The sequence below is a fragment of the Blennius ocellaris genome (assembly GCF_963422515.1).
Source record: "Blennius ocellaris genome assembly, chromosome: 13".
Classification (NCBI taxonomy): Eukaryota; Metazoa; Chordata; class Actinopteri; order Blenniiformes; family Blenniidae; genus Blennius; species Blennius ocellaris.
In genome coordinates this window covers 7,383,345-7,410,375 of record NC_137662.1, presented here as the reverse complement: position 1 = coordinate 7,410,375, position 27,031 = coordinate 7,383,345, and the positions used below count along the sequence as shown (strand labels likewise).

The 27,031-nt window shown below is 40.0% G+C and overlaps 1 protein-coding gene across 1 annotated transcript in view; it reads right to left on the bottom strand.

Moving 5' to 3' along the window:
* Positions 1-27,031, bottom strand: part of cfap46 (cilia and flagella associated protein 46) — a gene marked incomplete at both ends in the record, with an annotated part of 140,649 nt that overhangs the window by 93,228 nt on the left and 20,390 nt on the right. Inside the window, 11 exons of the mRNA XM_080507388.1 lie at positions 67-257; positions 758-856; positions 2,186-2,285; positions 3,257-3,351; positions 4,233-4,352; positions 6,291-6,459; positions 8,339-8,403; positions 8,786-8,917; positions 11,916-12,019; positions 19,959-20,093; positions 25,517-26,511. Of these exons, the coding sequence (XP_080363514.1) occupies positions 67-257; positions 758-856; positions 2,186-2,285; positions 3,257-3,351; positions 4,233-4,352; positions 6,291-6,459; positions 8,339-8,403; positions 8,786-8,917; positions 11,916-12,019; positions 19,959-20,093; positions 25,517-26,511 (2,205 nt within the window). The remainder of the gene's footprint in view (positions 1-66; positions 258-757; positions 857-2,185; positions 2,286-3,256; positions 3,352-4,232; positions 4,353-6,290; positions 6,460-8,338; positions 8,404-8,785; positions 8,918-11,915; positions 12,020-19,958; positions 20,094-25,516; positions 26,512-27,031) is intronic.

Here is a 27,031-nt window from a genome sequence, read left to right as displayed (position 1 = left end):
ACCCCCAATCCACACAGACAGCCCAGAATGGACTCCATTCCATTTCAGAGAGAAATTGAGAAATACCTTTGCATGTCTTCAAGAACACTGGCCACCCGTTGCAGAGGTTGCTTGACAAGTTTCCTCAGGTTGTGCTGCAATAGTGGCAGGCACAGACCCCACTGTGTGGCACACACTGCCTGCACCACCTGAGGGGTCCCCTCTCTCACTGCGGTCTGCAGCCACTGATCCAACCTGCCTACTTCCTTCAGACGGGCCTGCGGGATGACGACAACAGATTGGGAATGTCTCTTGTAGCAGTGACAGCACAACACTTCCCTCACTTGGCAAATAGGGCTTGGATCTTAGTGTTAATTGCTTGAATTTGAGTTTTCACACTATGGTATGAAATATGATTACAAGATCGTGTTTCCTCCAGCATTTGTGGTGCTTACACAGGAAAAACTTCAGGAAAATTAAAACAAATTTGGGTGTAGATTCAATAACTCTTTAAAACGTATTTGCCTCTTATAAATGGGTAGAGCTTCCGTGGCTTTTGATTATCCCCCTCCTGTGTCACCTCATTGATTATTAGTGTAAAGTCAGTGTAATTTAAAGAAGATGTAAACCTGAATGCTTATGACGAGACCTCTGCTTGTATTTTCACAAATTATTAACAAACAGTTAATAGAGGTACTACCAAAGGCTTCACTGCTTGCAGTAAGTAACACCTGTGGTGGAATCACATGGCTCATATTTGACACAGATCACAGATCACCTCCACACTGGCTTTGGAATAGTCGTTCATCTTCGCGTCCTTCTTCAGCAGGTTCAATTCACAGTTGACACATTCCATTATTATGCGTTGCCCGGCGCTCTAAAACGGCAAATACACACGGGAAATCCAAAGTCAGTGTTCAGCAGTGCATTGAGGAAAATATGACAAAGCTACCAATTCGTTTTTGTTTTTTTCCAATTTTATTTCTATAGCATCAAATACAACCTAGTCACCTCAAGGCACTTTTACAGATGAAAATCCAACATTTGCACATGAGCGAGTATAGGAGACGGTGGAAAGGAAAACTCCCTTTTTGCAGCAAGAACCCTGTGCGGAACTATGGGGTTGTGGATAGAGCACATTAATTATTATTTTTTAAGTTTGGTAAACTTAATTAAGCAGTACTTATATATTATTCAATATTGTGATCTCGCAATACTCCAAAGTAATGTTTTGTGGTAATTTAGGTTTTTCGATGCATGCTTACTATTCCCTTTTAAACAAATGCTACTTGCATTAACTAAGTGACAAGAATTTGATTAATCTGAATAAGAAGTACCCAATATTAGTACAATATCTAGTACAATCAGCAATAAAAGTGCAAGTTCATGATAATTTAAACAGGTAAGAGATGCTCTGCAGCTCCAGGTCCTACGCCATAATCCAAATCCAGACAGAAGCCAAATGAGCATGTATAAGATTAAGTAAGGTCTTAATAAGATTATGATTATGTGTCCAAATGTTGGAAAAGATAATATTGCAGGCAACTTGGATTTTCTAATAAAGGATGACAAATGTTAAAAAAAACGGCGTATGCTTTGGTTAGCATTTTTAACTCATCACAATGTTTGGGTTTTTTTTCCTCATCACAGTGTTAATATTTACAGTACATCGTTTTCTTCCCTTCTATCCCCAAACCAGATCAGCAGCAAGTCTCCACTTCCTAGTCTGGTTCAGCAGGTTTCTTCCTGTTAAAAGACAGGTTTATTTTCCTTTCCACCATCGCCCATTCTTGCTCATGTGGGATTGTTGGGTTTTTCCTCAGTAAAAGTGCTTTGAAAGGACTGCGCTGTATTTAACGCAATAGAGAAAAAAAGTGAATTGAAATGAGCTCAACAATGTTATCCTTTCATGCGCTTTTCTCAAGTGTAAGACGTGTGCACAGTGTAAAGAACTATACACCATTTCAATAAAATGAATAATATATTGTTGAAGTGAAATGCTCAACCCTTCAGTTCCTCAATAATTAATCTGAGGTGTTGTCTAGTCACTTCTATTAACAAGCCAGTGTCATATTTTCTGTATACATTTGCGCATGTGTGTGCATATGTGTGTGTATGTCTGTGTGTGCCTGCACGTGTGTAGGACGTAGAGTTCTAGCTCGTGCGATTACCGCCTGGGTCTTTAAAGAGAATATCGGACACTCACAGCCTCTCCCGCCGACTTGAGCTCTTTCAAACAGTCGGCAGCTACTTTCTGATGCTTCACTTGCAAGGCCAGCAGAGCCAGCTCCAGGAGGAAGGCAACTCTGCAAATCCCAGATAAAACATAATTTATACAATTCACAACCCCTCAGTACAGTAATCTGAGCTGCGCGCTGCCCTTGGGATAGCCATATGTGGGTTTATAGTGCCAGGAGGTTTTAAGGAAACAATTTTGTATGCGATTTGATCGGGATGCTTTGGGTCAAAAACCTGTGAGGTGGCTGGATGGGTGAGGGACACTGTGGATCTTTCGACATTGCAGACCCGCTGGGCACTTTGGTACGAACCATGAGCAGATCCAAAATCTGCTCAAGCTCAGCAGAATCCTCATCTGTCAGCATGTTCTTATTTATTTCTCCTGACCTCCTGCAAACATCAGAAAAAAAAACAAAAGAAAAAAACTGTGTGCTATAGCCTATACATATGTGTTCATATGAAACTGCACATACATCTGTGTCTCTCCAATTTCTCCACTCTAAACAGAGGATAAACCGCAGGCTAAATAACCTACATGCTGCTGAGAAGGACTGGGTCAGACTGACTCATGCTGCAATGCCATAAGGAGCTCTGACTGTTAGAGCATGAATAAAAAGGGTTGGGGGCCGGGTTTGTACTAGAATGGCACACCAAAAGACATGGTATTATACCATCAATGTATGCAGGCAAGCAGGCAGAAAAAGGCCACTATGAGATGCCAGAGGCAAAGCTGGGTGCCAACTGAGTGCTGACCTATTGACCTCAGTTTAACATCTACAACCAAAAAGCATGAGCAAAATACGAGTCACTTTTAGGCTAATGTCACAGAAAAGCCTTCTGCCTACCCGGGATTAAAAAAAGAAATTACAAATTCTGAAAGCAGATCAAGAGCTTCTTTTCTGTGGATAATTGCAGTTATAGTGTTAACTCAGCTGCACATTCATAGAACAGGCATTTTATTGACAGCAGAAAAACAATACCTGCAGTATAAACCAGCAGAAGAAAGACAGACATAATACCACAGAGATACATTCCTTACTTTTTGAATGTCTGCAGCTTGTACATGACTGCAAATTCACTGTTCTTTCTGCCCGTTTCTAGAAGGACGTCACTCTTTGACAGCTGGTGCTGTACCTAACAAGAAAAAGAAGGAAATTACACAGAAATTGCAGAGGCAGTGCGGTGCACAGCACTGCAAATTAATACGTGGCGAGTTAGTTTCTTCTTTAAGACAAACTTAATTATATATCAGGTTTACTATACTCTGCCATGGTGTGCTATGCTTGTGGGTGATATTTCAGTCATAACAAGCTTTTATTAATGCACTATTGAAAATAGCCATTAACACACTCACTTTCTGTCAGCCAGTCGTTAAGTTTGACTTTTGGGCTTAACGATTGAATTAGTCAGTATTACAATACATCAGGGTTTTCTCATCCTGTTAAAGATGTCCACATTGTAAAGATTCTAGATGACCTTTTAAAGTCAGCGTATCGTCACAGCTTATGACTTTGCTGGAGATCCTCACAGTTATCGGAGTATAAGGGAAGGTGGTACAATTTATTGGGCAATCCATTTTCTAAACTTTCTCTAAATTGCTCAGCTAAACACTTTACTGCAGGGGTTTTTCCAAGTGTAGGAGAACAAGTCACAGCCCTCAAAGGTCACGAAACATTTGCCACTGCCCTACTCTGTTCTCAAACAGTCAGTATGATTCTTCTGAATTAAATCACTTCAAGCCCAGAGGATTTTTTCCTATGGATGCCAGCTGGAAGCCGTGTCTGCGATGTGGCTTTGGACAGTATTGACTGACTATATATATATAGCAGCAAGGATAAGTAGATCCTTGCTAATGTTGTGAGGTTAACCCACTCTGATATAAGTGATGCTTTGGTTGTTTTGGCATTGTTTTTCTCCTTTAGATTAATCACAAAATGTTCCAATAAATGGGCTTTCAACATGTTTTCATATGAAACATGGCAAAATAACTGCTGTGTATACAAGATGCCATTTACCTGTAGTGTAAAAAGTTGTGGATACACTTCTGGAATATGTGACTTGATGAATTCTTCAGTAACTTTGGCAAAACTTACAGCCTCTTGATGATTCCCACAGTCAATAAAACTTTTGACGAGGTGTCTGCACGGAAACACAAATTTATATATCAGCAGATGAAGATTCCACTGGAAAGACATAAAGACTCCCCAGGTAACATTGGTCGAGTTACCAGAACAGTAAAAACCAAGTTTAAGAAAATGTTGAGACAATGTGCATTGTCAAAACAGGATATAATAATTACCAAACAATTTTTCATTTTTAAAACAGTAACAGTGAAAAGGTTTGGGCTGCTGTCAGTTTGTATTTGAAGCCTGTCTGTTACACTCGTTGAATCATAAAGTTTAGCAGCAATGCCTTCCTTCCCAAAACATCTTTGGGATTTCTCAATTTAACTTGCTCGCATTATAATACCCTCCCCCGAACAATCAGAAGAAGAAACTGGTTTTGTGAAAAGTCATACTAATGAAGCGCTCCATCCAATTCAATCCATTTTTATTGACATACAAACTACCAGAGATTAAATCAGCAGCATGTGTATTAACATCTTAGACGGTGATAAAAGCCAGGGATTTCAGATTTGATTAAAAAAAGAGATGAAGAAAATGTCTATTTGATAAGCTGATTGTTCCATATTCTAGGAGACAAAACTAAACATTAGGCCCTATCCTCTGTGAGCTTCAGCCTGATTTCAGGCTTCACTAGGAGCTGATTGACCAGAACCAGCTGAAGACAAGCAATAGAGGTTGCCATCGCATAAAATGAATGGTGGTAATCTTGACAAGTGTTAAAAAAGCCTGGATTACTGTTTCAAAGTTCCTTTTTTCTAAGGATTGGCTTAATTTTAGCCCAAAAAAAGAAGTTCAATTTAAACATGTCCTTAATGTGACTGTCAGGTTTAATGTTTGAAAAACTGAGGTTTTTAATAGTGATTCACAGTGGTACGAGCAAAAACCATTACATGTGTCTTGTTGTTAAGGCTATCATGGTCTCAATGTCATCAAGATGGGCAAGCAGTGGTTTCAAATGTTTTTAGAGGCATATTAATCTGACTCATCTGCAGGAGAGCAGAAAAGGGCCCAAGAGTGAACCTTGTGGAACACCACAAGAGAAAGATGCAGTGACAGACACACAGACAAGTAAAATCAGAATCATTCCAGAGACATGTTCTTGATCCAAACAGCTCCAAAAGAGAGATCAGTGTGTTCGGGTTCACTGCGTCAATTGTAGTAGTTAAATCCAATCACACCAAGACAACATAGTTGTCACAGTCAGGAGTTAAAAAAAAAAAATCATCAAAAAGGTGTTGATCCTATTGTGCAGTTGGACAACCTTAATTGTGATTTTCATGTAAAACCTCTAAGAGCTGACATCTACCATGTGCCTTTGCAGTAGTCACTTTACATCAAGTTTATATTTGAGCTTCACAAATGACCTGCTGATACTGCTTAAAACTCAAATGGGATAAAGGGCTCGTTCACACGTCAACAATTTCAAGTGAAAACGCAAAACTTTCATTGTGTTTTGGGTGTCTGTCTACACGAGTTCTTTTAAATTCCTATTCACACTGAATGTATGACTTGTGTTGTTTCAGAACAACGCCGCTGTTTGAAAGAGAGTTGCGAAAGAAACCTAAACTCATTGACCCCACGTGTCTGATATGGATAATTACTGATCATGCCAGAACTATGGAATCCAATCCCTTTTAATGCTCTGACCACATAAAGTTAACGAGCGACTTCCTTTGTCCGCTGAACAAAGAAAAAAAGTAACATTTGAGCTGGAAATGTCAAGGGAGACCATGATTAAACAGCTTACATTAGAACAGCTTTTCCACTCTGTGGCCAAGAAAAAGGGAACCAATTATGAGTGGAACCAGAAAACCAAGGTCATGAATAAACTGCCTAATTAGTTCTGCATGTCATATTTGTATATCCAGGACGAAGAAGAGGCAGAACCCAGAAGTAGCATAGTGAATGCTAGCCAAGCGGAAGCAAAAAGATCATATGCAGGGTCACTTGCATCATGAGTTCAGCTCTCCAGCTGTAGTCCTCGTCCTCCACCTCCTCCAGACTTTGCACCACCTGCCTGAGTGAGTGTACCAGGTGGAGGCTCCGCCCTGGCTGCAAGAGAGGACGCACCGTTTGGAAATACAGCACCGAGGCGTCGAATACCAGAGAGGGGCATCTGTAGGGCACAAACCACAAGCATATGAAGTAAACAGAACACTGAATTATTGATATGGTACACATGCAAGCTATTTCATTTCTCAATTCAGGCCAAGTGTCAACACTGTATGCACTCCATGTACACTGTATAGATTAAGCATCGCCCAGTGAGCCACAGGAGAGTAGCCCGAGCGTGTGTTGCTATGTGGAATAAGTCAACTTTGTGAATTCAAGAAAATTGTGCAAACAGACTGTTTGAGTGGTGCTAATTTATTCACCAGAGAGCCTGCTGTGCATTAGTCTGGCCTGGATGTATTGGGATATTCAGTCTCTTTGGTGTTAATGAGATTGCCCATTCAGTCCTTTCATTGACAGGTTATGAGTTAATTAGCAAAAGGATTCACTGCTGATTGCGCGGAAAGGCTAAGGAAATAATTCAAAAGGCTTCTTTCAAGATAAATACAAGAGTACTTAGCCTTTAAAAATTGTTTACAGATATTTATCACTCATTTACACCTGCTCGGAATTACTTGCCGCGAGCTGTCAAAATAAATGGCACAAGCTGAACGTGAGCCACCTCATCCTTTGTTTATAATAATACAAGATAGAGAACAGAATGGTGGAAAAAACTGTTATTTCACTTACTGTGAATTTACTGAGGGCCCTACGCTGACTCATATATTATTGCAATACCATGTTGTTGCCCACAAATCTGTCGCAGGTCAATCTTGCTTCATGTCTGTTCTCAGTTCAACAGCAGAATGAACACAGACTTTTTTTTATGAGGACTATGTTTGACAACCCTGCTCACACCCAACAGCATATTTGTCACTTTCACAGCAGACGTGTATTTTGAGATCCTGTTTAATATCAAGGTGATAAACAGTTGTGATGTGACCAGAATTACACACATTGCACCAGCTACTCGGTGTTGGATAGACTAGACACACTTCAAGTGTGCAAGAGTGCATATTCCCAGAGCTCAGCCCAGCACTGCAGTGTGCAGGAAGCAATTTTCCAGGGTGATCCAACCACCCAAGCATCCCTTCCTATCTCACTGGGGAGGAAATCTGTCTCAGTGTGATTAAAGCCATCAAATGCATGTAATTTAAATTCCAAATAAAACAGTGCTGCCAACTCCCATGTATTGAAAGTGAAGGTTGCATAATTAGCTCTGGGTATAATTTAGTAGACTTAAGTAAAAAATTATGGTTGTAAAATTCAATACGGGATATCACTTTAGAAAATGTTGTCGAAAGTTGTTGGGATCCATAAGTTAGAAAAGCATTAACAGGGGTTGTGCTAAAGTTAGAGGATTACTTTAAAAGAGTAAGTGTGGCAAACAGGTTCGGATTGTCATACCAGCAAATTAGGTCTCAATCTCAACATAAAGCCAATTTTAATTATACTTTTTGTAAATATAATAAAACTCCTCCCATAGCTGTTGTTTTAGGCATCATTTTTGACAAACCCACCCTGACAGCACGGCTTTGAGGCGAGTTTAATAGCAATGAGGTTTCTGAGCTTTCAGGGCAGAACCACCAGCATCTCATCACGGGTCACAGTGTTGTGTTGTGTGTTCTTACTCTTAGATAATGTCTTAGTAATCAATGTTTTATTTGACATTTTTACCATTTGCTTGGTGGTTTGCTTGGTCGGATTGGCCCCTTATGTACGACATAACATCCATAACACTCCTATCTTATAGAATCTCAACTGAATACAATGTAAACACATTAGAACACCACAGCGAAGACAGACCGAAGACAATACCTCATTTTTCTTCTGGATTATAGTGGCAATTTCTAAACAAATGCAGACACCAACTGGTCAACCTGCTTGACACTCTGTAACAACAAAGCCACACAGACACTCGACACATCTGAGAGCTTGCATACCTTGGCTCTTGCTTTGAAATTTCAATTGCTTTCAGAAAATACATCACAGCCTCTTCAAAGTCTTCCTGAAATTAAAAAAGAAAAAAAAAAATACAAAAGAGGAAATGAAAGCTTGTTAGAGCATACAAACATAAAAAGTGCAGGCAACTATATTACTCAGGACAGAAAGTGGATCAAAATTGTTTTTGTTTACACAGTTGGGACATCAGTTTCATCTTCAGTGTAAAACAGTGCAGTATGTCTCAACAGTGTGTGTGTGTGTGTGTGTGTGTGTGTGTGTGTGTGTGTGTGTGTGTGTGTGTGTGTGTGTGTGTGTGTGTGTGTGTGTGTGTGTGTGTGTGTGTGTGTGCGTGTGTGTGTGTGTGTGTGTGTGTGTGTACCTCTGGGCCACAGATACACAAACACGAGCAAAAGCTTAAGGTGATGTGTCCAATTGACTGTTCTCACCGCAGTCCCTGTGGCCGGTGGAGACTTCAGCTGGCCCTGGCAGAGGTAGGCTCGACACAAAGACTGATTAGCCGGCGGATTCCCTTCAAAGTACGTCTTTAGACACATTGCGCTTATCTCGAAGCAACCAAGCTGAAAGCAGAGACAAAAACAGGCACAAAGGCCAAATTTGATGAATATTTTAATACCATGTGCAGTTAATGTGCTTTAAAATTGCATGCATTATGTAAAGTATTCTGAAATGGCTTGATGTAGTATGTGGAGTATTGAAGGAGTGCTGTGTTGCATATTGTTTCCAATAAGTATCATAATAATTCACACAGAGTAATTTTCAAGGAATTCCGCTGTCGTGAAGGATCATCGTATATCTATTGCATCCTGTAAGATTTTGATGCTCTTATTTAGCACTTCCCTTCCCATCATTGGTGAGGTTCTTTGGAACTTGAGGATTATTATAAAGTAATGCTACTCCGAATGTGGACTAATTCAATATTCTCTTAAGTCTGACACTTGAAGGCAAAATCCATTTTCACAAAGAACTTCCTTTATGATAAAAAGTAGAGCAAGGAAATCATATCATGGAACACTCTGTTTCATTATTCAGATATGTTTTCTTTGCCATGGGACAGTTCAGTCTACATTAGTAAATATTCATTAATATCCCCTATTGGGAGCAGCATACTTGGATTAAGCTCACTGAAAACAATGACATAATAATATCTATAATAAGCAGGAGAGGGGTTCTTCAGAGAATTGTACTTGCATGATTTTATTACCATCTCAGGATAGGAAAATATTGGTCATATTCAGCAAACGGCCTCCAGAAGGTCCGTGGTCCTATTCTGGCCTCAAACCCACCAGAATTGTAATATCGGTAAATTCCACATGAGAGGACGCTCGCATATTGTCACAGCAGCAGCCATTTTACTCATACACATGAGCTTCATATCTGTGGTAGTCAGATGCAGGGCTTTCATTCTCAGAGGTTGCTTGATGTCTTCTGCGACATCACAGCAGAAATGAATGACTCGCGGCTTAAAGATAACCCTCAGAGCACTTGGGAGAGTGAGGTTACAGGCCCACTCAGACCATACATTTGTATTTTTTTCCCACTAAAACCTTTCATACAAAGGGGTGCAGCTCCAGAGTCTGATGCCAATGTGAGGCGAGGATCAAACTGCATGACACCTTAGCGAGCACTGGTATGATTTTGATGTATAGAGTGGGGACAGAAAACATGGGAACACGGCCAGCATGGATTGTATACAGTGAATTTGTTTGTGCATAAGAGCCTCTCTTGACAGAGTTTGCATGTTCTCCCTGTGCGTGCATGGGTTTTCTCAGGGTGCCTCAGTTTCTCCTACGGTGAAGGACCCGTTTACATGGCAATGATTTCTGAAAATACTCTGGTCCTGTTTCCCTGTTGAGTGTGGAAACACTGCGACCGCACAAGCGCACCACAGGCGTAGTAAATAGTTCTTCTGCACATGTGCAAGTAGATGGACAATAACAACAATGGCGGCCTCCAGATTGTTATGAGTCCCAGCCCATATTCTCCTGGGACTTGGCAGTTTTATTTGAGCTGACTTATTGTAATAGTAATCCAACTTGGTCATCTCTCCATATGAATGTCCGGTATTCGCCATCGGTAATGTTTATAGCCGATTGTTCTCTGCATACATGTGTGGTTTCATTACAAAACCAACCAACAGCACCCAACACTGGACCAACATGAAAACGACGGCCATTGCCATATCGACGGACATCGTTTTCACAATGTTGCCGTGTAAACGTGAAACCTTTCTGAACCGAAACTGCAAAAACTATGAGTTTTCACTGAAAACGCTGCACAAACGGAGAATAAATTATATATTTTTCAGCCTATTAATGAAGGCAAATTGCCTGCAGGTGTGCATGTGAGTCTGTGCAAGTCTGTTTGTCTCTGTGCTTTGTCCTGTCAGAGACTAGTGACCACTCCAGAGAGTACAGTATCTTGTTTTTTCTGCATCGTCAGTATGGATCAGCTCCAGCACTGGTACAAACTGGTATTAAAAATTATATGAATGTTTATTTTTGACTGTGTTTGTCTTGCAAAATACAATATGCTTCTCTGAATAGTTTGCGTTTCTATTCATTTGCCTACCACGCAGTACATTACACACTGAAATAAAGTACTAGTTTTGCAACAACTGTGCATGGATCAAGGACGATAAAACCCATCAACATGCAGCCTGTGCCTACTTGTCAGAGAAAAACAACCTATTCATGTTTATATCAGCTTTTACTTCACTATATTCCTTCACATTTGTTTTATGTGTTTCTATGATTTTGCTGGTGAAGAGACATTAATCACCATGGACATCAGAGGTAAATCCACCTCATTCCCTCCAATAAACATCATGTTGGAATTGAAAAAAAAAATACAATTCATCGTAATGAGGGAAAATGTAGAATTACATCCAAACACTGGCATTCATATTTTAGTGTAATTTGTTCAATAAAAAAAAAAAGGGGGGGATTCAATAACTTAACTTAATGTGAACTGATGTCTGCTGTTTAGTCTCAGAATCTGGATTTCAGGGAACACAATTTAAGATAGCATTAGTTGAACCTTTTAGTAGAGCAATGGTGAGCGCTCTCACCAGAAGGTCTGGGGTTCAAATACCACCTGGGACTTTCTATGTGGAGTTTGTGGTCCAAAAACATGTGAGGTCAACTGGTGATCTTGAATTGCCCCTGTGAATGTGTGGCCCCTGCATAGGATGATACATATATATATATATATTTGTTAATTGAACAAATATATATATATATATATATATATATATATATATATATATATATATATATATATATATATATATATATATATATATATATATATATATATATATATATAGGATGGCTGGGTGACAGTGGAATCTACGCCATTTAATGAATAAAGACATCTGTGGTAGCAAAAGAAGCATGAGTTATTGGCATTGGTCGGACCTTATTGTTCGCATTGCGCATGAACCTTTATGCCAGCTCCTGTAATGACGTTAATGCAGCGACATTAACTGTGTGTCAGGCCATCATCATCATCATCATCATCATCATCATCATCATCATGATCCCCCATCAGTCTCACCTGGAGAGCTACTTCTGCACAAACCACGTGCAACTCTGCGGAGACGCTTCCAGCCGCCGTGGAGTTTCTCAGTAACTGGTAAGCAGACTGCAGAGCCTCGGTGTCTGCAGGCATAAATTAAACATGGTGAATATGCTACTTTCGCGGCGTTTCGTGGCTGTCATCTTGAGTACACGACGGACTTTTTCGTTGCGTTGCTTTCGCCAGGTAATGGCGAATGTCCAGCTCCATGTCGATGAATGATAGCCGCCTGTTCCACCTGTTAAAGTGAGCCGCTGTGAAGTTTTAGATCATTTAAAGTTGTTCAAGGCATATTACTGCATAGGTACGGAGTTATTAAGCAATAATATTTTTTTCACCAATGTCACCAGAGGGGCTCCGTGGGCTCCGTACATAGGTAACTTAACAATGTCTGTATTGAGTCATCCTGAGTTTCCCTGAGCGCTCCGATGTTGGAATTGTGGAGCAGCATGCGCTCGTCTCCTTTGATAAAGGATGCATCAGCGCTATTCTACGCTAAATGAGGTTCTCAAGGAAGCACTGAGCCTCCTTTCCTTAGCTCTTTGAGAATTCGGACGTTTCTTACCATGGTTGCCACTTAAACACTTCCGAGATGGAAGGAAAAATAGATAGGAAATAAGATATAAGGGGCTATTCGGATGTACCCGACGAATCGAATTCAATTCGAATTCAATAAACAAGTGACTTCCTACCATTGGAAATCCGAGCAGCACCTGAAGTGTCTCTGTGTTGTACAACGTTGCTGTGCAACGGGAGACGCTCATGAAGCTACAGTGCGCGAAAAGGGACAAAAAGGCTTAAACTGCAGTTGGCTCTGTTCAACTTCAAAATGTAGAAATGGAGACTATTCATGTTGTGCACGCCAACTGATTACCAGTATTTTCACGATTAGATACAAAATCAGCAGCTAAAATACCGCCATCACCTGCCAATTGCCAATAAACATACCACTATGGTCCAAATATGGATTAGGCCACCTTATTGTGAAAGGATTGACTTAAAAATATTACTTATCTTCTATAAAGCTTTGAAAGGATTTGAGCTTCGATACATCTCAGATTTACTTGAAGCATATGAAACTTCCAGACCCCTGAGGTCCCCAGGAAGGGATTTATTAACAACTTTTCTCAGAGTCAAACAAGGTAATGCAACCTTTATTTTTGATGCTCCTTGCCTGTGGATATGACTTATTTTATTTGCTTTGTCTTACCAGGTTTTTACTATATTTACTACCTCTTTTATGACTTTCTTAATTGCCTTGTTTTAACACATTCCTTCTATTTCCTTGTAAACACTGTGAATTGCCTTGTGTCTTGGTGCTACAGAAATAGAAAAATGTTGCTTTGCCTCGGCTGGTGCTGTCATTTTGCACATTTATGGTTAGACCACAAGTTTTTGTGTATCTTATTGTCACAGCAACCCTGGATTTATAAGATGCCTCCATTAAAAACAGCCATAAAAATAAGTACAACTATGAACACTGGGCTGATTATGTTCTTGGATAGAGTTTTAGGTCAGGAGTTTTGCTGTCTGCTGTCGTTAATTGATCATCTATTCTGTGTTAGTCCACTTCTGGAACCGCACACACCTGAGTCCATGTAGATTTTTCAAGCTCAGTTCTTTTCCTCTCCCTCAAGGACCACTGCATTGCCTGTTTTGGATGTCTCCCTGCAGCAATACACCTTATTCACAGGAATGAGTCATTAAAAACATGCACCCTGGGTCCATCAGCCCACACCAGATCCCCATGAGCGCTGCTCTGTGTGGCTGCTACTGATTTGGTCAATTCGGTAAGGAATGTCCTTTGAATGAATGAATGAATGCATGAGTGCCCACAAGCCATTTCCAAGTCAGTTCATGATGACGGCAAGCTTTTTCACTGCAAAATGCAGGCTGACAGCATAATCAATATATAGGTTACTATCCATCTTCGTTCTATAGGACTTTATCCAACTTGTCACAGAATGTTGGGTCCAATCAGCTCACTGTCGCCAAATGGTGAATACACGCTGGACAGATCACCAGTCCATCACAGGACAAGCATAGACAGTCAATTTACAGCCACCATTCAAGTTCCAATGCAGGTTTGTAAACTGTGCACATCTACAGGGAGAACATGGGAAAAAAAGAACAGAAAGGCCTAATTTCCCCTACCTGCATTGAAACCAGGGACTTTTAGTAACCCAGCTATTCCATTTATTCCAGTCTCAGTGATGATTTGGCATCTTGAAACATGTACATGATTTTCTCTAGTTATTCACTATGTGTCCATACGTAGGTTATGACCTCACTCCCATGCAATCACATGGTCCCCCCCCCCTCCACACACACACACACACACACACACACACACACACACACACACACACACACACACACACACACACACACACACACACACACACACACACACACACACACACACAAATGGGTGCAAAAGAGCATGCATCTGTGTCTTCATGCTCGCGGTTTCAGTGCTTCCCAACTTCAAAGTGCATCATTAGAAATCGGGCTACTCGGTAAGCAAATATAATTTACTTGGTCAAACCAAATACTGCAGCTGTAGCATGGCAAACTGCCCCCCCACCCCCACCCCTTCAATAATGGAGTGGGAATTCCAAGTTTGAGGTTTAATTGGCTGAATCATACATTACCTGCCTGTATTTCAAAGCGGCGTAGATCGCTCTTCGATGGCCCTCAAGCAAATTTGTTCAGCAGTTCATCGTGGGATCACTCTAAAAATACTCACAAAGAGAATATTCACTCTTTGGAATAGCTTTAAGTGTGAAATATATTGCTAGATGTTTTCTTTTCTGTCTTTTGACCTACTTAATGGGTTGAGTTTGGCTTTTATGTGCTGTTTATATTTCCTGCAAGAGTCATTCTTTCAGCAGTGTTGCTTTTAGATATGTCTTACTGTACGCTCTGTAAAAACACCTTCAGTTATATGGAGAAAATAACAAATATGAACACATTTAAAGGAGCTTTTTAATCCTGAATTAAATGACAACAATGAAGGCGATTCTGTTAAATGAAGTAGCATTGGTTTTTATTAATTTCAATAATTTACATATATTCTTGTCATTTTAGAAAGACATTGCACAAGTTTAACATACATGAGCAGTTTGTAAGGAAAAAGTGTTTGGCATGAAAAAAAAAACATTTAAGAAATGGGGGAGAGATCTGATTTAAACCGCTGACACTTAAGCTCTGCAATTCTCTTTGTCATTGAAGTGTGCGCTGTCATCATTAACCAAGATCTAAAGAGCTCTCTGAGGTCTTCAGAAGAAAGGTTGCGGACGCCTTTGAGCCTGACGAGGGATTTAAAACGATCCAAATGATTTGAGATAAATTACTCAACTGTGAAGGAAATCATCTGCAAGTTGGGTGAATTTCAAACGGCTGTTGGGTTTCTCCAGGGCTGACTTCCCCAGCAGATTCAGACCAATCGCAGAGTGTTTGATGCGAAGCGAAGTCTCCAGGAGCTGCAGGTAGCTTCTCCGCATGTGTCTGCATTATATAAAATGACTTCAGAGATGGGATCTACAGGTGAAATGTTGCAGAAGAAATGTATGCCATTCGAGATTGGATAATAAGAGAGATTGTACAAATTTGAAAAGTCTCCCAATATGGAAAAATGTGTTTCCTATTATAGACATATACATGGTTGGACCATATTAAGGGCCACCTTAAACCTTTACTTTGATATCTTACTATCTTGCTTTTAGTTGCACTTGGTTAAAAAACTACAAAAAAGCAAGTTACACATTTTATACATTTGGTTGTGTTAATGATGTCACCTTTACTAATAGACATCCTTTCACAGTGGATTTGATATCGAGTTGTCCAAATATGTTATTTCAAATTGTTGATGTGATATAAACATGGCAGAAAGAGTCATAAAATATTTGTAGTTTATTTATCATATACATTATAAACAATAAAATTAACTTGTGAAATAAGCTGAGGTAAGCTATTCAGAGGCTTTCATTATAAAAACATACGCAGTGTCTATAAAGCCTGCAATTGCTGTACTGAAATAGTCATAGTCTATAGCTTAACTAATAATTGAAGTCTTTCTTCATACCTTTAAAAATAATAAATATTTCTTGTAAACCTTACTTGAGGCAATCTACAACCGAACCAATATCATTTTATATTGAGTTTCTAGTAAATTACTTGTATGTAAATTGCTATTATGTGCTTCCTCTCTGCAGAATTGTGTCTGAGCAACTTCACAAATGCAGTAGCCAACCAATCTGGCCTTCACAGATGGCGCTGTATGATGATAAATGGGCACTTAAAATGCTGAATGTATTTGTTCGGACTGTCATCCGGTATGCCGCTTTAATTCACCTGTCCAGCTGCACACATACATCATGAATCTTTACTGCCGCACCATCACACAAATGAAACTGTAAGCCATTTATAAGGTTGCTTTAATCTTGTAACATAAAGGCAAGATGGAAAAAAACAACTTACTGGACAAAGGTTTTGCTAGTCAATTCCATGGCAGAGAGTGATCATGCTTTTCAAAATAGCTTTTTAGAAATAAAAGTAATAACCCCTATGAGAATGGCTCTGTGCCAGCACTCCAGAAAAAAGTCAATTTTCAGTGTGTACGGTGTTTGACTTGAGTTCTCTGTCATTAGACAAGCCCCAGCAGGGGTAGCCAGAAAGAAAGATTTAAACATCTTGGATTACGAGAATAAGAAGCCTGGACTCCATTCAGAATTTAATTTCAGGACCTGTAAAGTGTTTTGAAGTGAAGAGTCCAATACAAGCATGTTAAGCCACATTTAGTTTGGGCAGATTTCACTATCTGCTCACACGCACTATCATGAATACAGTGAGAGGCAGCACACTCGAAGTTGTGCTCTCTGGCAAATTTGAGAAACTGAAATGCCATTAAGTGATGATCCATGAGCTGTGTCTGTGAGGTATCTTTGGACCGGCGCTCAGACGGATTTAATGAGGATACAAGCGCGCCGCACAATCTTGTCTGCGACGCTGATGCACAACCAAGGTGGAAGACAAAGATAAACAATGCACCATCGGTATTGAAATTCCAGTAATCATCAACAGCATTTTCCCTGAGATGAATAGAAGCGAAAACCCTAAAGGCTGTAGCTCCAATGTTTCACACCGGGAGGCTCGTTGTCAACATGCATTCAGATAAATGAGATGAGTCGGGAGTAATTTGTGAGCAGGTTTTTTACTCATCTTTTATTTCAATTGCTGTGAAGTAGAGAGCAGAAACCGACAAAAATTTCACACCATGTGCTGAGGCTCAACATAACTTTAGGCTTAAGTGTTTCAAGTGATAATGCATCTTTTATTCATTTTTGCTCCTGAAAAGTTTGTTGTTAACACATCAATGTTTTGGAAACAATATCTGTTTGTTGTACATGGAAAAGGTAGAAATGCTGAAATCAATGTAGTTTTCATGTTGGGCAGTGTGGCCAGATTGGGCGGTTTTCCGGTTTTGGGCTATTTTTGTTTATGTCAGGTGGGGAAAAAATACCTTTGGCTGGTTCATGGTACATGCAAATTCACGGTTTGGGCTGGTTTTTATTGCAGGTTCTAATATGTGATTGGGCTAGAAACTGTCAATCTGATCCGGCAACACTGCTAGTGGATGCTGTTGTTTGTAGAGAACTATCTAGATTGAGACAGAGTCAGATCGATTCCATGGAGACGACATCCAAAACATTTCACCTCGAAAAACATTTTCATTAAATTGTGTTTTCAGTGGCTCCAAACACCATCGTTAGGTAAACAGACCCAAAACACAACACAAATTTCCCTTTTTTACTTGAGAACTTTGTCATGTAAATAGGGCCTATTTTGCAATCACACCTGTTATGACCAGCTGCATTATTTTGACTTATAAAACAACAACAACAAAAGCAAACAAAAAACAAAAACAAACCTGTGATGTTTTTTGACTGATTTGTATGAGTTTCAGGATAACACAGAAACATCTGAACGATTTACAATATACATTATTGAGGAATACTGAGAGAATTTGAAACATTGGCACAATAAACTTTAGTGATTTACACACGACTAGAAGCATGCGTACGAATACTAGCTACCTGCTGATGCCGAGTACCAATACCAGTACTTAAATGCCATTAAACCAAATTTATACACAAACAATACAAAACTAAACTAAACCAAAAAATTAATAATATAGTTGAAATTGGTTTGTGGACTAAAGATGTATTTTTTTCAGACACATCCAACATGCTGCCATGTTATTATTTTTGAGCATGCTGCGGAACCACACTATTTTGAAACAAGTATGAGCGACTGCATACCAGTTGATGACATTGTTCATGAATAAATCAGAATTTGGTTTAACCCACCATTATTACTTGTACTGAGGGGCGAGGGAGGTGTATATCTAATAGATGATTGAACAACATTTTGCAAGAATGAAATTCACTTTGCAAATATTCAATATCAATTGGCTACTATTATTTATTTTTTAGATATCTTGCCATCACTATAAATCAATGTCAAATTGAATGTGCGTGCGTTGATGACAGTGACACCTTGATGACATCGGCATCAAGGTACAAACCTGCACACTTCACCTCGCATCCATAATGAATCAGTGCCACTCTGTGCACTAAAATCCATTCCATCATCCATAGCACAAGTCTGAATGTTTCAGCGGCAACTCCACAACAGCAGCATATCCTTAAGATGTTAAATCAGCGGGAGACGATAAAATATTGAACGGCTCTCAAATTGTTATCAATTATTGAACAAACTGCACACGTGAAACCCACATACACAAAGAGTGGCAGCAATGGCCCGAATTATACAGACTGCTTCCATACGTGCATCCCAAGTCTCATTATGCGCTGTGTGGATGCACGTAGTACAAAATGCCCAGCTCTTGGAGCTGGAGCACTTCATCTATGATTGAAAAGGGATTTCTTTCTGTAGGTTTAAAAAAAAAAAATGTAGATCTGTGAGGGGGAGAAGAGTGTACTGCAATAGAGTGCAAGAGTTCTAAAATAAGCTTTTATTAAAGTAAAAAATGGCACACATTTGCATGAGAAAGAACATTTTGTTTTGAGATTTTCTTAAAAGGGTGAAAAAAATTATCAATATTTTATTAGGAAGATGTTTTGTATCTTTGAAGTCGTCTTATTGATCTGTGAGCTTGCAAAGGTTTACATAAGTCTGACCTAAATAGTTCTCTTCGACTGTAAAATTGTCATAACTTTTATCACAGGTGACAATTTGAATAGTCAGCGCTTCCAAATGAGCTAAAATTACATTCGGCCATACTAACATTATTTTTTAATGCATTGTTCTCTTTATTTCTCCTCTTTCATTCACAAAACCTACATATTCTGCTCAGCTGACCACTTATTATTCTCCAATGGCTAATTAATAGGCTAATTAATGGGCCCCAGTTCAGGTAATCAGAATCACTACGAAGATGTTGAAATGTGTCTACAATAAAGATAATGTCTCGATTTTAACAAGTCATTTTGATCATAATATAAACTAATGTTCTATATCTTTAAGTTTCAGCTACCTGCGACCAAATGATTTATGCCTTTTAAAATCCACTGTGAGCTGAAAGTTGTAAATGAGATGAAATTATTGAAAAATGTATGTTCTTTTGATCAAATTCATGGTTTGTCATATTTTCTGAAAGAATTTGTTAAATAAATATGAACTTGGTAATATAATAATATTTTGTTGCACTTATTTATAGATTATCATGCCATAAATTACTGGTCGGGCCCACTTCATATTGAATTGTGCTGTATGTGACCTCTAAGTTTGACACCTCTGGTTTATACTTCCGCACTTCACCTTTTACACCACATGCTATTCCTGTAGCTTCTGGGACTTGAACCCAGGCGCCCAACCCCAAAGGTCAACACCAAATTCAACACGCCACAGTGTTTATCTCAACTGTGGTGGTTCCACAGTGTGAAATTAGTTTCCTGTAAACAACACAGCTTGGAGCATGTTTATCTGCACCTTTACAATCCCAAAGGTGCTCCTCTTTTTCTTCTGCAATCGTGCAGCCAGCAGTGCTCTGCTGAGTGCGCTTGTTGCCACTCAGAGCATAGCAGGGAGGGACGGGGAAGATGAGGGTGAGCAGAGTGTGAGGAGCACCAGCTGCATCCAGAATGAAGAGGAAAGACACTTTAGTATCGATCTCATCAACAAAGAGTTAGTCGATGCGACTATCTACTTTGGTATCAGCTGAAATGGAAGAGACTCCACTGTGCAAATGAATTATTCAGCTGGTAATCAAAAAACAATCATTTAAAAATAGACAACATTAAATCAATACACTGGCACCAAAAGTAAAACTTATATTTACACCCTAATTTTCATATTAGTACAAAATTTCGCATTGAATCAGGGCCCCTGTGACCTAACTTGCGAATCATACTTTATTTATCCCTACATTGACCTAGGATGCGGTGGGCAGCCACATTAAGGCGTTCCTGGGATAGGGATCAAGGGTCTTGCTCAGCAACCCACAGTTGTTACCTATCCACTTAGGGAATCAAATATGTGAAGGACTGATCCCAAGTCTAATTCTTTAGGCCTGAAGATGTTGGACTAAAGAGCAGGTGTACCTGAATACAAAGCACAGAACATGCTACACAGAACATACCACTAACATCCATTACACCTTAACAAAAGTAAACTTTCTTTCATCAATATTCTTTCTTAACTTTTTTTTACAACTTGTGACTTACATATAAGTCACATACAAGTAAGGCGGGGGGGGGGGGGGGGGGGGGGGGGGTAGCCTCCAATCACAGTCCAAAAACATGCATGAATGGTTGATTGGTGACATTAAATTGCCCCGATAGCTGAATGTGAATGCGACCATGCACAGGATAAAGCTGTGTAGAAGGTGGATGAATGAAGCTTGCATATACTGCATATGCTGCCAGCCACCAATTACAGAGAGTTCTACTACTGACATTAAGCAATTCACTACTCTTCACAACAAAGGCTTCACTTCTTATCCAGGCAGACAAACATTTGGATTTAAATCACAGCATCATGTTAAATATTGGCTGCCGATAATTATCTCTCTGCGGACGGTGGTTTGTAATCAGCAGTCAACTAAATGCATCCTTGGCTGATAAGAAGATCTTTGGTTCTTCAGTCAGCTACTTGTTAAAATAAATAATCTCCTATCTGTTGAAATTAGATACATTAATCTATTGCATTTTTATCTCATTACTGTTTTTGTCACGTTCATTAAAAGTTCAACATTTCACTGTGCTGAAAGTGTGTGAGGTTGAACTGGTGAAGTAGGCTGAGCAGGATGAGACAGATGAAGATGTAAAATGAAAATGGAGATTTCCATTGGGAGTGAGCAGGATCGACTGGGTTAAACACGAACAGATTAGAGCTGAACGAAAGCAGCTTAGAGATAAAGCAAGAGAGGCCAGGGTGAGCTGGTTTGGACATGTGCCGATCAGAGATAGTGGATATATTGGATCAAACGATGTTGGATGTTTGTTGCCAAACAGGAGGACAAGAGGAAGACCACAGAGAATATTCATCAATGTAGTGAAGGATGTGAAAAAGCCTTTTACATCAGTAGAGGAGGTAGAGATCATGGAGGGAGATGATGTGATGTGGTAACCTTTTAGGGGAATGGCTGAAAGACAAAGAAGTGGTGTTAGAAGTGTCAGCAAATTTGATATTCAGCCTAAATCTAATAGAGCCCAAATACTGGACCTTGATCAAAAGGTGTACAGTCCTGATCTTGGAGGGCCACAGTAAAAACTGAACACAATGAGAAGCTCGAAACATGGTTCTACATTTTGTTATGTTGGAGAGGAAGACTGAAAACATTCAGGATCGCACACCTCCATGATAGCAGGTTTAAGGCGATGTTTCGTTATTGACAGAGTCAAAGACCAACTGTAAAGAAAAAACTTAAGGTCAGAAGGAAGATTGGAGTGAAGGATGGGAAAAGCAGGTTTTATGCAAGTCTGTATGTTAAGGAATGAGGGCTCTTTTCTTAACTTGAGCTACTGCTTATACATGTGGCCAACAAGAGTCTAATGTGTTAATCAATCATCAGATGTTCTACATTTTACCTTGAGTCTTAAATAAAAAAAAAAAAATGTCCCCGACATTTCTATTCTATGAAGTTCAGGTGACTCCTGGCATTAAAACCCTGTTCACACAGTGTTTCAAGTGAAAATGTATCGTTTTTTGCAATGTTGTTTCAAGTGTACACGGAAGGGCCACGAGTGGGTGCTGTTGTTTAGATTTGGTAATAAAATCACACACATACACACAGAGAACAATATGCTATAAACACAACTCTTTTTGGCTGATACTTTTAGGGATTAACTTTTCTTTGTCATTTTTCTTCCCACAGCAAGAGAACCACAACTGCTGAAATAATGACTTTTTTTTTTTTTCAAAACCTGAAACTTTTATGTGGTGTCCTTTATGTATTATGGTCTCATTTAGTCTATATGTACTATTGATGTACTTTAATGACATTTATATGGACAGATGACGAAGTTAGATTACTATTTTGGGCAACTTTTAGCTATAAGTTCCATGGACAATATGGACTGGGAGTCATAACACTCTGTACACCGCCATTGTTGCTAATATCCATCTCCTCGCGTTTTTGCAGAAGAACTAATGACAACAGTTGAGGTGCGTATGTGCAGTAGCAGTGTTTCAGAAAAGTTTTTTTTTCCAGTGTTTATAGTAACTGAGTCACACCATTTTCAAAAAGGTACCATTTTAAAAAAGTTGTGTTTTCAGTGGCTACGGGCAATGTTGTTGTGTAAACAGACACCCAAATCACAACAAAGGTTTTCCGTTTTTACTTGAAAATGTTCTGTGAACAAGGCTTAAATTAACCGCCTTATTAACTTTCCAGTCAAGATTATTGTAAGTGAGGTGTGGGAGCATTGGGGTAACAGAGGTGAAGCTCGAGATAGTGATCAGACATGCATTGATCAAAGCTTCAATTCGTTCCTTCACTAACCAAAACAAGCTTGATCATGAAACCTTTCTATCTGCTTTGTCATGTTTGTATTGTAGTTTCTTTTTTGATGCGCCGTACTGTTCTGCGAACAGAGATTCCTGCCATTAATCTCCAAAAATACGGGGAAGGACTGTTGTCATGAAGAAGTCCAGTCAGCTTCAATAGAACAATATTGATTAAGCTCAAGATGTGCTTCTCACGTGGCAAATATCACACAGCAAAACACATCACACAACAAAAATGTTTAAGCACAGAGTGGAACCCACAAGTGTTTCCTACTCAAGAGATTTCACTGCAAATGATGTGGCAACACCACCTACATGTAAGACATAACTCAGTCAGTGCGGAATTTTAAACAGACGTAGGTGTGATTTAAATGAATGTGTCCAAAACACACAGCAAGTTTGCTGAAGAAGCCCACGTCAAGCTCTGTATAGTTACTTTCTCAGGAATCCAAAGCCCTGCTTTGTAAAACACACAGGAAGAACAAGCATTGCTTGGATAATTCTTTTATTTTTGGCTGTTAATAACTTCTTTAGATCAAATTAAAGCAAAAATCGGCGCATTCTATAATGGTTTTAATGGTGTGTTTATTCCTTTATACATCAGGGTATGTTAATGTCTGTTTCCTTTAAGCAGTGACGTTTTCTATTAGATAGGGGTAATTTACAGTTTGAATCACACTATGGGAGCATTTGCACGCATTTGGTTACACCTCAAAGGAGTTTTGGCACAGAATACCAGCTAATACACAAGCAATGCTGAGTCATTATGAGCAATAAATCATTTGCAGGTTCTTTCCTTGGACATCTGATTCTCTCAAGATCTTTGTCATCTTGTTTTGTTCTGAAAGCACCCAAGTGGCACCTCCTCTACATTTGTTTATCTGTGATGTACTATTCGAGTGGCCTACTTAATGCACAATAGGCTCACTCACTCAGGACGACTTTTTTCCCAATCTGCTATCTTAAACAGTTCAACATTTGAAAATAATCTGGCCTGTCAGAGCTGGACCGGCACACGCACAGTTTCTTATCTACACAAGCATGTGTTCAAACAGCTAATGAGGTTATTGACTCACTCCTCATGCTCTCATCGGAGATGACGGATGTCCCTGATTTGTTTAAACATCAACAGCACGTGGATTGGATTTGATGGCACCCTGGATGCATGCTTAGCAATAACTGACACGATGCCCAATCCTTCTCAGCATGTGTTTGCTGATTTGGTTGCACTCCATAGAGATTAGTCATTTATATCAAGTTCGGGCGGAAGGCAGTCTATCTAAAGCATATATTTTACATGTACCGTATACAGTAAGGCCTATTTTTATGCAGCTTGGATTTAGGTATTAATTTGGAATTCATGCAACTTTAAATTCCACTTGTGTGCACATATTTGTTCGTCACTGCACACAAAGCAGTGCTGGCATACTGAACTTGTAGGTTACCTTCTTGTCCGTGAAGCGATTATCATGTAGCAACTGCATAAAGAAAACTGTCCTCTTTAACGAGGCCTTGCTTCAACTCCTAAATCATCACTAGACAGTTTTAGCATTTAATTTCGGTGAAATTGCTCAACAGACTGATTAAAAAGCCCTAATGTATCTGATGGAGGGTAAAGACCCATTGAGAAGTGATGAATCAGTTGTACAGCTAAGTGCCTTGAAGATAAATGATGCAGCCAAGCCATGTGATGTATATTTCGTCACAGTAGAGGCGTGACTCTCCGCATTGCAATTGTGGTTGTTTTGTCACTTAGTTTATCAGACTAATGAATTTGAGATTTATCCGGTATAATCATTGATTAAAGGGTCTGAAAAGGGAACATTACAATCCTTATATAAAATTAGGCTTATCTTTTGTTCAAAAATTACAGTTAATCAAACAAGATCAACACAGTGGTTTATGCTATATACTACACTAGATACCTATATGTTGTTCTCTTTTGATTAAATGTAATGCTGTTCAGTTTAATTGACTTAGTGTGCTTCATCATGAATTTCAAGGTGAAGTGCCTTGATTTGGAGATGAGCCTGTGTGTCAGGTCAAATGCTTAGTCATCACCAGCACTGATTTCAACAAGACTACTGTGAGTTTTGGCAAGACAACCATCTTCTTTAACTACTTTATACAGATATAGGTCATGGGGTTGGCTCGAGCCGATACCCTACAGCACATGTTTAGTTAACCAGTGTCACCAGTGTCCAGTATTGAAGGGATACTGTAGATATCATAGACAAGTACATCATTGATCATTACTATCATTTCATTTGATATGGTGGTATATCGTGGACTTAGACTTAGACTTAAACTTAGACTTTCTTTATTGTCATTGCACAGTACATCACACAGTGAGGAACTGGCAACGAAATGTCGTTGCTTAGCAACCGGTAAAAAAGGCATTAAAAAAAACGTATTTAAATATATTTTAAAAAGTAGTGCAAACAGTCAAAACAGTTCAAATAAGGTGCATATGAACGATAAATAAAAGAGCAGGATGAGAAATGGGATAGATTAAAATTGAATAATTGCACAGTGTGATATTGCACAGTATGATGTTATTCGGCATTTAGAAGCCTGATGGCCAGGGGAGCTGTTCTTCAGTCTGTTTGTTCTGCAGCGGATGCTGCGGAACCTCTTGCCGGATGCCAGGAGGGTGAACAGTCCATTATGGGGGTGGGTGTGGTCAGAAAGGATCCGGTGAGCTCTGGTGAGGCAGCGTGTGTCTGCAATGTCCTTGATGGGTGGTAGTGGGGTCCCAATGATCTTCTCCGCTGTCCTCACCACACACTGCAGAGACTTCCAGTCTGAGGCCCTACAGTTCCCAGACCAGATGGAGATGCCGACGGTCAGCAGGCTGTCGATGGTTCCTCTGTAGAAGGTGGCGAGGATGGGAGGGGGGAGGGACACCCTTCTCATCCGTCGAAGGAAGTGCAGGCGCTGCTGGGCTTTCTTCACCAGGGACGTGGTGTGAAGTGTCCAGCTGAGGTCATCTGTGAGGTGCACCCCAAGGAACTTGGTGCTGCTGACGACCTCAACCACTGTGTCGTTGATGAGGAGTGGTGTGTGACTGGGTCGGGATCTCCTGAAGTCGATGATGAGCTCTTTTGTCTTGTCGACATTCAGGAGCAGGTTGTTTGCCTTACACCAGTCCACCAGATGTTGCACCTCCTCTCTGTAGGCCAGATCGTTGTTGTCCAGAATGAGGCCCACAACTGTAGTGTCGTCTGCATACTTTAGGATGTGGTTGGAATTATGCCTGGGACGACAGTCGTGGGTCATCAGGGTGAACAGCAGAGGGCTGAGGACACAGCCCTGTGGGGAGCCGGTGCTCAGTGAAATGACACTGGAGATGTTGTTGCCCACACGGACAGACTGGGTTCTGTCGGTGAGGAAGTCCAGCAGCCAGTTACACAGGGTGGTGTTGAGGCTCAGAGGGCCCAATTTGCATACCAGGTTCTGGGGGATGATGGTGTTAAAAGCGGAGCTGAAATCCAGGAACAGCATCCTCACGTGTGTGTTCTTGTCCTCCAGGTGCTCCAGGCTGAGGTGGAGAGCAGTGGAGATGGCATCCTCAGTGGAGCGGTTTGGCTGGTACGAAAGCCTAAGTCTAAGTCTAAGTCTAAGTCTAAGTCTAAGTCTAAGTCTATGATTTGCTGTGATAACCTTAAATGTCAGTGTTAAGAATAAAATATCCGTGAGATGGGCCGGCGCAGGTCCACTGCCACCGCCGCCGACCCATCCAAGGGTGGACACTGCCCCGCGAGAGACCGCCATGCCTTGGGGCAGTCTATCTAAAGCATATAGGCACAGACATGGAGGGACGAGCCAGGTGTGTCACGCGCCGAGCTTCCAGTGGCATGCAGCGGTGATAAGAATGAAAAAAACTTCAAAAAACGATTTGACTTTTGTTTCTGCAGCACTTCAAAATATAACATTTGATCAGTTAGAGAGGTTTGTTCTTTCTTCTTGCATGGTAACTATACAGTATCTGTCTTTGGATTATGTTTGAAAGCCAAATTAACTAAAAATACCCCCCTCCCCAAAACAATACATTACAATTA